The sequence below is a fragment of the Rattus norvegicus genome, chromosome 6 (genome assembly GCF_021556685.1).
Source record: "Rattus norvegicus strain SHRSP/BbbUtx chromosome 6, alternate assembly SHRSP_T2T, whole genome shotgun sequence".
NCBI lineage: Eukaryota > Metazoa > Chordata > Mammalia > Rodentia > Muridae > Rattus > Rattus norvegicus.
In genome coordinates, this window is record NC_141539.1 from 106,933,387 (window position 1) to 106,945,687 (window position 12,301).

Sequence of the window (12,301 nt, forward strand, 5' to 3'; positions counted from 1 at the left end):
TTTCTCTCTTATTAGATAGTGCTTAGTGTAACCTAGGCTTGTCTTCTGATCTTCGTGTCTTCATTTCTTGAGTGATGGGATGCAGATGTGCACCACCACACCTGGTTTATGCAGTGCGGGGGATCAAACCCAGGGCTCCTGGCCAGATAAGCACTGTATTGGCTGAGCCATAGCCTCAGATCCCTAATTCATGATCTAGATCTAATTATCTATCTAGTCTGCGTTCCTGATGTTAATACATGTCTTCAGAGGTTGGAGATAGTGTGAACTGAGTTAATATAAGTAGAAGGCCCATCATCAAGTCTGTCATTTTGTAAGTACTCAAATAAAAGTTTGGTATTCCTGTTCTTCGTATAGATGAATAAACTACAAATTTGGTTTTTGGTTTTCTAGTTCCAAGACAAAGAGATATAGACCCTGAGGTCCAAGCTTCACGTGCGTAGGCTGAGAGGGGATGCTCAGTCAGAAGGAGCTGTGGGTGTGAACACATTTGCTCTTGAATGCAGATCTTAGAGAGTCTGTTAGGGGTCTCAAAGGAACCCACTGTAAAAACAAACTCGTTCTCACTGAAGAGCAGATGTCCAGAGGTTAGCAAGGTGGGCTGAATTGTCCCAAGTCTTCCAGTGGAGCTTCAGTTCCCCCTGGGTGAACCTAAGAAAAATCCACCCTGTCCAGAATTTCTTTTTCTTGTTTACAAAGTGGCGATCATCATAGATTCCAGGGTAGGTGGGCTGAGAGGTTAGATAGGCAAAGCCCTCCTGCTGCCTGCTGCATTTCCCCCAAGAACATAGGCTCTTTTTTTTTTACATTGATAATTACTTTTACTTATCAAAACACAATTTTATAGCAGCACACACAGTAAAGAACGTCCCCATGGCATTTTCATGCATGTTTTTGTCATTGCCTATTTTATCTCTTTAATTCCCACCATACTCTTCCCCCACTCCCTACTCTCTGCCCAAGAATGTAGGCTCTTATCATTTTGATCCTCAAAATCCTTTTGAAGAGATATTTCTTCTTTCTGGAAGACAAACTGTATACTTTTCACAAATGGTTGGTGCTGTGTGTGTGTGTGTGTGTGTGTGTGTGTGTGTGTGTGTGTGTGTACATGTTCATGTGGGGGTGTTCTGAATTACTCTGCATTATTGTTGCTGTTGTTATTATTATGATTATTTTGAGACACTGTTTCTCACTGAATGTGGAGCTCATCAGGGATGGCCGGCCGGTGAGCTGCAGGGATCCAGTTGGTGAGGTTATGGAATTGTGGTGCCCATAGCAGACTTTCTCTGTATGCTGGGGAGTCTGACCTGAGGTCCTCTCGTTTCTGTGGCAGACACTTCACCTGTGGAAGCCACCCATCTCGCCAGCCCAGATGTTCTGTCATTTCAGTATTCTCCTTACAGGACAGTAGACTTTCAGAGCAGATATTAAAGTGACAGATCCTATATTTAGTCTTCTATTTAATGCCATGCTAAACTGCCTTTCTTTTTAGATTTGGGGGCTTCATTGTCTTTATGATTTAACTCTCCATAGGTGGTCATAGGAACTGAAGGATTTCCAGAAATCTAGCCACAGGACTCAAGCTTTTCTTTCAGCCCAACTCCTGCTCCAGCTTCCCCAGTCCTCAGGCCCACTGTGGTGTGAAGTTAGGTTCACCATCCGGCTGCCCTGGAAGAGGGGGAGGTGTTTCTCCTCTTCCCCTTGTGCAGTAGTCTGATTTATGGCTGGCGAGGCTGGCCTAGAGGGTCTTAATTTAAAGCCCCTGTCAGAGGTCGTTACACGAGCGAGCGTGGTGCCAGAAAAACTGCTTTCCTCTCCTTTTGTTTCTTTGTCAGCTCTTTCATGGCATGAAATATGGGGGCGGGGGAGGGAGGGTGTCGAGGCTACCAAACTGGATCTGAGAGATCCGTCCCAAGCCCCTGGTGCAATCCCCTTGAAGTTGTATTGGTGTTTGCCTGCCAAGATCTGAGGAAGGTAGAGGGGTTGACCTTAGGGGCCATATGGGCTGTACAGATTTTCTTTTTAAAACGTCATCTGCGCTAAGGAAGCAAACACCACACATTATTATTACTATTTTTAAAACAGTTAAACAAAAAAATTAAAACAATAATATCCCCTACCCCCCAAATAAAGCCTGTAGCAAAACAAAGGGAAAAAATCAGGAAGAGAAGACAGTGTGGTTTACTGGGCAGGGTTTTCCAGGAAAGAGTCCAATAGGTGTAGGGCTTTCGTGAGTGGGTACACCTGGCATAGGGCCCCAGCCACTGCTCGGCCTGGCTCTGGAGAGAGTTGGTTTGGCTACTTGGATATGTTCACTTGTTCCCGAAGCTACCAACTCCAGACACCTTTCTGCCTCCCTTGTTTCTGTTCCTAATGGGGGCATCAGGGTATAATGGATTCAAGCCCACTAGCTGTATCTGTCTCCCTATGTTAGAGAGTGAAAGCAGTCAGGGCTCTCTTGCTTCTCTTTCATTCAGGGTATGGTGTACAGGGTGGTGGTCTGTGGTTCTATCCCACCATGCCCAGACTAGGGAGTGTGCCCTTGCATAGGCATCCCACATCCACACGCAGGGCAGTCTGGCTACTGCCTTCCCTGAAGCCTGTAGCCCACTCATTGGCAGGTCTAAAACTGGAGGAACATTCCAGCTCTGAGTACCCTGATGCCCTGGCCGACTTGTTGTTCCACACAGCCTCTGTGGTGAAAGTGCTATTGAGTCTGGCGTATAGACAGCCATAGAGAGGCTCCGGTTGCCCCCCCTGGGGCTTTCACCTTGGCAGCATGCAAGTCATGTGTGTCTGGCATGATTCATTGGTTCTTTGGGGGCAGACCCGGTCCTGGCTCTTTATTATGGATTCCGGACAGGAAAAGTAATTGGCACCAGAAGCTGCATCTTCTCTTACAGAGAAAGTCCATTCTTGTGACCAGGAGAGACAGAGCGCCCTGGAAGAGGCCCGGCAGAATCCTCGAGAGGGCATTGTGATCCCCGAGTGTGCTCCTGGTGGGCTCTATAAGCCGGTGCAATGCCACCAATCCACGGGCTACTGCTGGTGTGTCCTAGTGGACACAGGACGCCCATTGCCGGGGACTTCCACACGGTAAGTCTGCACAGAGCATCCCGAGACACAGGGACCAGCCAGCTTCTGGTTATTGTGCCTTTATTGTCTTCTCTGCCCTACTTCTCACAGAATCAAGTCATGGGAGACTGAAGACTCCTTTCCAAAGCAGATGAGGGTTTATCAGAAGTGCTTGGGGACCTGGATTCTGACCACTCGTTTGTGAACTTTAGAAAGCTACTTAATCTCTCTCAACTCCAGTTCCCTGATGAAAAGCTTATGTACCACCCTGGACCATAAAAAGTGACCAAAAAATATCCATGTGCAGATTGGAGATGGCATTGTTATCACGCTTGCGTGGCTAAAATGACATGCCTGAATGTGTCTCAATGGGAGCATTTATCCTGGATTGTCTTGTAGCTTCCGGACAGTTCAGGGACCGTTTTATTTTCCTTCCCAAGTGCTCTAGGCTTAGAGACGACACAGTTATTACTGGGTGGGCAGTAATGGCTGAAGAAGACTCAGTTGCTAACCCCATTAAAACCCTTCACTTCTCTGTCTCTCCCCTAAGCTATGTGATGCCAAGTTGTGAGAGTGACGCCAGAGCCAAGAGTGTAGAGGTGGATGACCCTTTCAAGGACAGGGAGTTACCAGGTAGGAGACACAGCCTTGCCTGGCCTGGCACCTTCACTTCTTTGGGCTTCTCATCCCCTCACTGTGCAGAGGCTACTCTCTCCTCTGCATCTGTCTTTTTGATCAGCAGCACAGAGCAAGGCATGCTGGGAAGGCTCACCATAACAGCGCAGACCTGAAAACTGGAATCTACATTCAGAGTCAGTTCTGCGCCCTTGAAACACTGCTCTCTTCCCTCGCTCTTTCTTCCTTGTCTTAAGAATGTAGTCAGGGACTTAGAACTCTGTTGATGGAGTGTCACGGTCATTTTCCAAGTCAGTGAAGTGGGGGAGGCATTTTGGAGGCTGTAAAGCAAAGATAGCTTATGTGGAGTGGCTTCCCCGAGGGGCCAGTCTGGTGTCTGCCACCTGTTCTGTGGATTGCTTATATGATGATGACCCTTGGTGACACGGGTGGGCACTAAGGGGTGACATGAGACGTACTGACAATAGCCCAGGACCCTGGAATTGCAATTGGGCTGGATTTTTCCTTATTTGTAGGGAACTCCAAGTCTCAGTAAGAATTCTAAATGCAGGGTATGTGGACTGTGGACTCCCCTCCCCTCTGTAAATCCTCTTAAGTTCCCCTTCTTTGTGCACCATTCTAGAAAAAGCTCAAGCACAGGGAAGTCTTCTCACAGGTGACCCTGTCTTAGACCTGCACCCACACAGAAGAGCATGGTTGGAGAAAACACCCCCAGGCCTCTATGTAGGTGGGAGCTAAGCTCGTGATTGATAGACATCTTTACTCAGAACAAGGTTAGGTCTGTCCTGATGGGAACTGGTGCCATCTTCCTAGTACCCATCAGGACTCCAAAGTGAGAACGGAGAGCAGGGAGTCCTGAAAGTCCGGGACTTTCCGTGTAAGGTTAGTAGAAGTCACAGTGTCACAAAATTCAAGGCGGGTGTCCAGGGTGCCTTCTTCCAGCCACCCCTGGACACATGGGAATAGCCATTCTACCTCATGCCAGACCTGGTTTGAGCTAGTCCTCAAAGACATGAGGTACACAAGTCATATGCCGATAGAGGAAGGCCTACACATACAAATTCAGGGCAGGTTCCCTCCAGAGAAGAGTGGGGCGCTGTGGAAAGGACAGCAAGATCCTACTGAGTCCACTGCTCTGAGAAGTCATGTTTAATTTGAGACCTGGAGGGTTAGAGAGAGAAGGGCCAAGTTGTTGCAGGGGCGGGGGTGGGGCTGCAGCTGTGCTCAAAGCCCTTTGATGAAGGTGAGTGGGTTCCCATCTCTGCAGTGGTAGGGCAGGGTTTCCCCAGCAATGCTTCTCTTTGTGGCATGGATCTGGGACAGGGACACCTGTGAGAGGGTTAACCTGTGAAATGGGCTTTTGTTGAAATGGTGAAACAAGACTAGGAACTGGTGGGTATTCACGGAGGGGTCTACAGTTACCGTCTCACATGGATTAAAAGGGGCAAGAAGAGGAAGGTTTTGATATGTTCGCTTAAATCACTGATTCTCTCCCTCCCTTGTGCTTCCTCAACATCCAGTTCTTGCCCCTAGAGCAGGACAGTGCCTGTCTGTTTATTGTCTTGAGTACGCTGGTCCAGCATATTATGGGGAACTCTGTGAGGCTAAGGGCACTGCCTGTTGTCCTGGTATTTATGTAGTTCCTGTGCTGGTTCTCAGCAGAACTCTGTGGAAAGGAAGAAGGCTGAAAGCTGTATTGCCCTTTGGTCTGGTGCTTCTGTGTGGACTATGCATAGAGGACAATGGAGGCTTATGGAGGTCATTTGAACACTGAACACGTCCCCAGTCTTTGGCTGGACAAAGACCCTGAGGGGCTGGTAGCTGAGGAAGATGCTACCTTGGTAAGTTACCTACATTCTGCCTTCAAATCTCCTCTTGTCTTTTAGGCTGTCCTGAAGGGAAGAAGATGGAATTTATCACCAGCCTGCTGGATGCCCTCACCACAGACATGGTTCAGGCCATTAACTCAGCAGCGCCCACTGGAGGTGGGAGGTGAGAATGTGAGCGGGACTTGGGTGTAGTATTGTGTGGCCCTGGATTCTTCAGATACTAAGAGGGCGCTAGAAGAGAAGGTTGCTTTTCTCTGGAGCATGTGTAGCCTTGAATGTCCATGATCCTGTTGATCCTCCTGCCTCTGCTTTCTGAGTCCTGGGATTACAGGTGTGTGCAACCACACCTTGAGAAGCAGGGACATTTCAGTCAATAAGCATCATACATCAGCCAATCAAGATGGTTAAGTTGTCATCCAGAGGGTGTATGGTACAGTGTCACGCTTTTAAAATCCTGTTAGGAGGACAGAGCTTAAATATTCAGGGTTCTTACATAGACAAGAATTTTAAAATAAAGGAAAGGGAGAAGAATGGCACACTAGCTATATTTCTTTAAGATCTTTTGTCTGAGCACTCCAGGGTCCTATGAGCTTACAGGTTAGCTTCTGACCATGGCTCTGTTTCCTCTTCTCTGGGCACATAAGCCAGATCCCCATCTAGGGGAGCACAACTCAAAATCTGAGGAAGACAGAGTCTGACAGGCCATGGGTGAGAGCTGCTTTGAGGGTTCCCACAGTGCTCAGCGGCCCAGCATCTGACAACAGAGGCGCTGCACCTCGGCTGCCAGGAAGAAAAGAGTGAGCATTATGAATGTGAGCTACCGCGTGCCCGTAGGTGTGCACTTCCAAGAGCTGCTGGCTGACGAAAACCCAGGCATGAAGTGCTGTTGCCCCTCTTTGTCCTCCATTTCGCTTCTCATGATTTCAGTTGTTCACAGCCAACTACAGTCCAAAGAAACCGAATTGGAGAATTCTAGAAAGAAAACAATTAATAAGCTTAGAATAACCTTTATTGCAGCATTTCGTTTAACGATCTTCTTATTAGTTATTGCTGCTAATCTTCGCTGCTTAATGTATATGTGTTCTTCCTTTATAAATCAAGCATCACCTCATAGGCATGCATATTGGGAAACAGTGTATTGAGAGTTCTGTATCATCAGCATTTTCAGGCATCCATGGGGATCTTAGAATTCAGAAGGGGGAACTAATGTTTTTAGGTTGTTTAGAAACAGGAGAGCAACATAAACAATGGAGGTGGCCTGGGCAGGGAATCTCAGGTCTGGGTACGCCCACCTACAGCTCAGGGGTCCCAGCTGCAAGTTCTCCCTCAGCCCTGTTGAGACATCAGCACCCTAACCCTGGTTTCCACAGGGGCCACGGACCCCAGGACTGTGTGGTCTTGGCTCCAGAAAGGGGATCAGAGACAGGCCCTGTCACCAGGAGAAGTTAGGATTGGTGTCCTCATGACACAGGACAAAGAGATTTTTACAGGCAATAAAACCTAGAAAATGCATAATGTCTTTCATACTGATGTATCCTTAGGGAAAGACTTGAAAAAAAAACTCCTTTTTCAGGTATAATTTAGGATTGGGGAAATTTTTAAAAAACACTCCCCAAAGCATGGTTTTTATTTTAAGCTCATATTAGCTTAAAATAACCACACTTAGTTTTGATAGAAATGAAAGGTTTGGACTATTTTGGGTACTTGTATTACCCAGTGGCTGGACTTTTTTTTTTTTTTTTTCGGAGCTGGGGACCAAACCCAGGGCCTTTTGCTTGCTAGGCAAGTGCTCTACCACTGAGCTAAATCCCCAACCCGCGACTGGACTTTTAATCAACAAGAAGACAAGGTAGACCATGAAATAGTTTAGAAGTCAGGCAAGAGTGAAGGAGGAGAGAAAGTGGGGACACCATGGGGAGGGACCAGGGCTGCCAGCCTTCCTGGGTTCTCCTGGATCTTCCCCTTGTGCTAAGCAGAAGCCCAGGCATGTACGCGTGACCCTCAGGAAGATCCCGCTGGTTTCTTGCTCTTCAAGTTTTCCCTCCCACCATCATGTTCCAGGCATAGCCCTTCCAGCTTCCTTCCACAGGTTACTCTAGCTGTCCTGGGACCCTTACACCTCCTGTCCCTTCAGTCTCGAATGTCATTCCCCCTTTCATGTGACTGTCTGGTATAGTGACAGATTACCTTCTCCGAGGTCCTCCCCTGATGTAGTCCTAGAATTTAGATCCCATAGTTGACATCCGATGTGTGTCAATGAACGCATAGCCAGAGGGCACTGGGTAAGGTAGACAGAGCCTGGTCAGAGAGTACAGTGACTCTTGCAATATGAGGCCGGGTTGAACTGGGGACTTCACTGTGACTCTTTTATGAGTAGGTCTCTAAAGGGCTCTGCCTGGGTCTGATTGACTTGGGATCCTGTATAGACAGACGCTGGCCAACCACTCTTCTTCTGTGATGGAGGAACAGGGGTAGGGGGAGGAGAGGTAGGTGTGGGAGGGACATGGCTGCAGGTGACCCGGTAGCTTTGCTGGAATAGGGCTGATGAAGAGAGTCAGGAAACCCAGAGTTCCTGGGTGTTGGACTTGGCTTTGGAATTGAGAGCTTGGGTTTCAGGTATGAGGTTAAAGAAGCTACATTCAACCTTTCCTTCTCAGGGTTTAGCAATCAAACCTGGATATCAGCGGATACGATTGATTATCCCCTCCCCCAACCTACCACTTGTCAGATGTGGTGATTATCACATGTGACTTTGCAATGACTTGGTATAAGTTCTATGCTCCTTTTGGGGGATACCTAAAGAAAAGGACATAGTCCTCGCATGGAGGAGAGGTATATACTCAGGAGACAACCATAAAGCCAATGTGATCCTAGAGGCTGGTAAGAGCTTCCAGGACTCAGGGTGGGAGGGCCACATGGGAGCTGACAATAAGAGGTGACATTTTCACCTTCACAGGGGGAGTGGCTGACCACATTGTACCAGGAATGAGGGCATTTCATCAAGGAGCACATGGACAATGGGAGGTGAACAGAGTGGGGCCAGGTGGGGCATATGGGAGAAGCGGCAGGAAGTGGCATGAGTCGGCCTGGGCTGTGGTGTGGACAAGTCGAAGATGTAGCTGCAGAGCTGGACAGAGTTGTGTCGAGTCATGACAGAGGCATCGGGGACCACAGTGATTGAGAGCGCTTTTGAATGATCATCCTGATGGCATCATGATACAAAAACCAGGGGAGAGCAGTTGTCAGCAAGAGGGTGATGGGCACACAACTGGGTAGAGAGGGAGTGATTTACTGAAGCATTCCACATGAAATTACGAGATTCTCAAGACTGGGTAAATGCAGGAAGAGGTAGAGAGGTAGGCTCCAGCTTCCCTCTATGACCTCTGAGCCTGATCCTGGCCAAAACCAGAGCTTCTCAATTCTAAACCTAGACAATGTAGAGTTGGGCATCTGTAGAAGCATCTGCGGCTGGTACATGGGCAGGGGCACCATAAGCATCTTTAGATGACAGCCTTCCTCACTGAACCTTTGCTGGATGATTGGCTAATGTCCTTGGTTGCCCCCAACAGGACTCTGGAAGGCATTTTTCTATGGAGCAGTCATCCACCCATCTATTAGACCCTCAGTCTAAAAGGAAGGCTGGCTATCTATCTATCTATCTATCTATCTATCTATCTATCTATCTATCTATCTATCTATCTATCTATCTATCTATCTATCTATCTTGGTAGGGTCCTCTTGAAAGAACCAGTTTTGTCTGTGTGAGCCTTCTGGTCATTCACATGCTTCCTAAGGAGAGACTGACAGTGGAGTGGCCCTCATCCTCCTGGTAGAGTGCAGTTGTCTGTTGATGGCTTTGCAAGGAAGAGTCTGGAATGTGGCTGACTTGGCATTTCCCATCTTCACCCGCACAGCTGGTGGGGCTTGGACCCAGCTCCAGATGGGGCTCAGTCGGTCTGCTTGGATTGGCTCAGGCCTCCTGGCCAGCCCTCCTTACCTTCTCTAAAACTGCTTAGGACAGCAGAACTGGGCTCCAGGTCTTGGCCAAAGCAGGTTGTGGTAAATGGGCTTGGCTCTCCAGCGATGTGTTACAGCCAAAACCTGCCAGCGCCAAGGCCACAGAATCAAAACTGAGAGTGGTGCAGGAGTATGGCCTTCACCACCCCTAACACTGGGAGAAGGCTGAGCATGTCTGTTCAGGGAGGGACCTGGTTCTAGTGGGTTTCCCTATTCCTCAAGGCAGAAGCTACTAAAATAGCCTAAAGGCAGAGCCACTCAGTATATCCTGAATATAGAATGAGGTACCTTTGGGTGGGTGGCATTCCACACAACATCTGAGTAAACTTGGGCATTCTACCTACCCAGGTAGTTCTTTTAGAAGAACTTTGCCCATGAAAGGGTCCTTATAGACACCGGAGAGATGCCAAGATGGAAATTTGAGTGAAGATGCTGGCCATCGAGACTGGGTACCCGAGAACCTATATGGTGGAAGGAGAGAACTGACTCCCGTAGCTTGTCTTCAGACGTCCACATGTGTACTATGGCATGTGCACTCCCACACAAAGATTCACACACACACGCACACGCACACACACACACACACACGCACACACACACACACAAGTAAGAGAATGAGTGTAAAAAAGGAAAATGTAAAAGGATACTTTGGGAAAGTTGTGTGAGCTGGAAGGGCCAGTGGGGTATGACTTTGAGGTAAGGGTATAAATGGCAGAGTCTTCAGTGACAGGGAGTCTAGATGAACTGAGAGGCTCCTGGAAAATCTGCCTCACCCCTATCTAGCACTCCCCTGCAGGGGGAACCTTAGAACTGCTCAGTTCACAGAGGTCTCTTGCTCAGTGTTGCTCTGGCTATCCCAGGACTTGTGGAGAGATCAGAAGTATAAAGCTTCTTGGTGTTTGTTCTAGTAAGGTGTTGGGTCCCAAGTATGGCCCTACCATCATGCAGCGTTGAGGCACAGCTGAAGCTTTGTTACTTAAGGGGACTTCTGGAGATCAAAGAGGTTCAAAATCAGAGCCTCCTGGTAGCTGGGATGGAAGGGAGGGGTTGGCAGAGAGGCACCCTAGTCCCACAGTGTAGCCTGTGGGTTGGGGGCTTGGAAGGGTCTCAGAAGGCCTCTCCTGAGATACAGTATCTTGTGCTTAACCCAGCCTTCTGCCATGGGCTGGCAGCTGGCAGGGTGTGCAGGCTAGCCGTGGGAAGTCAGGGCTGCTCCACATTGAAAGAGCCTGATGGGGGGGAACAGAGAGGGTGGCAGAGGAGAGCCAAGAGGGCAAAGGAACAGAGCCCAGATGAAGATCACCCCCTGGCCAACTCAGAGCTTGCAAGGAAGGAGGAACTGCTTCTTGACACGAAATAGCCTGAAGGCAGGTAGGGAGAGCTCTAACCACAGCCGTGCAGAGAACAGACAGGCGGATAGGAGGGAGCTCCAGGAACACGTGTTGGAGGGAGAAAACCTTCTCTGGCAGGGCCTCTGGGTGGGATGACCTCATCCCTTCCCGTCTCAGCAACCGAGACTTTATTATTCCAGCCTCCAGGTAGACATTACGCTATGTGGAGCCTAAAGGTTAAAGGAAGAGCTGCCTTCTCCTTGGCGCTCTCTCAGCTCCCCGACTGCCTTCGTGAGAGAGAGCCTTTCTTGGGAGCTCTTGTCTCCTCCAGAGCTTAGGTCCTCTTTGATGCCTCCCTTCGTGTACCCTGAGAGTTTCTGCCTGCCCACCCTGTGTCCTGCAAGGGCAGCCATGAGAGCTGGTGCTACCACTAATAAGGGAATAGTAACATTTAAACACAGCACCACAGAGGATGTCAGCCTGCCTCAGACTCCCTGTACCTGGTTTCCATGGCAGATTAAGCAGATTCCCCAGGAGTCAAAGGCCAGTGACAGCTCGGTGTGCCTCACACCTTCCCTAAGGGTCTCTCTGGGTGGAAGCTGTCAGGATGAGGTCCTACTGACATCCTTCTTAGAATCCAGGATGTCCAGGGAATTTATCCAAGACTGCCTCATTAAGAATGAACCAGACAGCTACCAGAGGTGACTAGCTTTTCTTTGGGGAGGTGGTGGTTTGGGTTGCAGCTTCTTTTTGCTTGAACTTAATGGGAGTCACTGTGAAATGAGACAGGATTTTCTAGCTTCTTCTCAGGGAGGGATGAGAGGTGGTCCAGTTCTTTCTAGAATATACTGCAAACTTGAGAGGGGTGTCATATCACCAAGTGGCTTGGACATTGTTTTTTTTTTTTTTTTTTTTTGGTTCTTTTTTTCGGAGCTGGGGACCGAACCCAGGGCCTTGCGCTTCCTAGGTAAGCGCTCTACCACTGAGCTAAATCCCCAGCCCCTTGGACATTGTTTTTAAATCCACATATATCTTCAGAGTGTGCTAATAGTTCCTGATCACCTGGTCTAGGGTCCCTGCTTACGAGTGACTTACCTATCACTGCCCTGTTGCAGACTCTGCACACCATTCATTTGAAATGTATAGGGTCTAAACCTCGACTTCATTCGCCTCCCTGAGGATAAGTGGTTCGGGGCATTTGAATATGGAGCCCAGCTCATAGTCCAAGCACAAGCTCCAAGGACAGAAGCAGGACACTTGCGTGTGTGGCTTTTCTTCTGTTCAGAAACTCCAACTTATCCCTCCAGAACAGACCTATCATTGACTTTACAAAGCTGTGAACAGTATCACCCTGACTTCTTTGAGTAAAGATGATGCATAAATGAGTAATAAATAAAATGATAGGTAGGCCAT

At 48.5% G+C, this 12,301-nt stretch overlaps 1 protein-coding gene across 9 annotated transcripts in view; it reads left to right on the forward strand.

The window, feature by feature from the left end:
* Window positions 1–12,301, forward strand: part of Smoc1 (SPARC related modular calcium binding 1) — a 199,034-nt gene that overhangs the window by 141,047 nt on the left and 45,686 nt on the right. For 6 of the 9 annotated variants that reach the window (XM_087553282.1, XM_087553284.1, XM_087553281.1 and 3 more), the window contains 3 exon segments: window positions 2,904–3,096; window positions 3,626–3,708; window positions 5,598–5,703. In XM_087553282.1, the coding sequence (XP_087409408.1) occupies window positions 2,904–3,096; window positions 3,626–3,708; window positions 5,598–5,703 (382 nt within the window). 9 annotated transcript variants of the gene reach the window in all.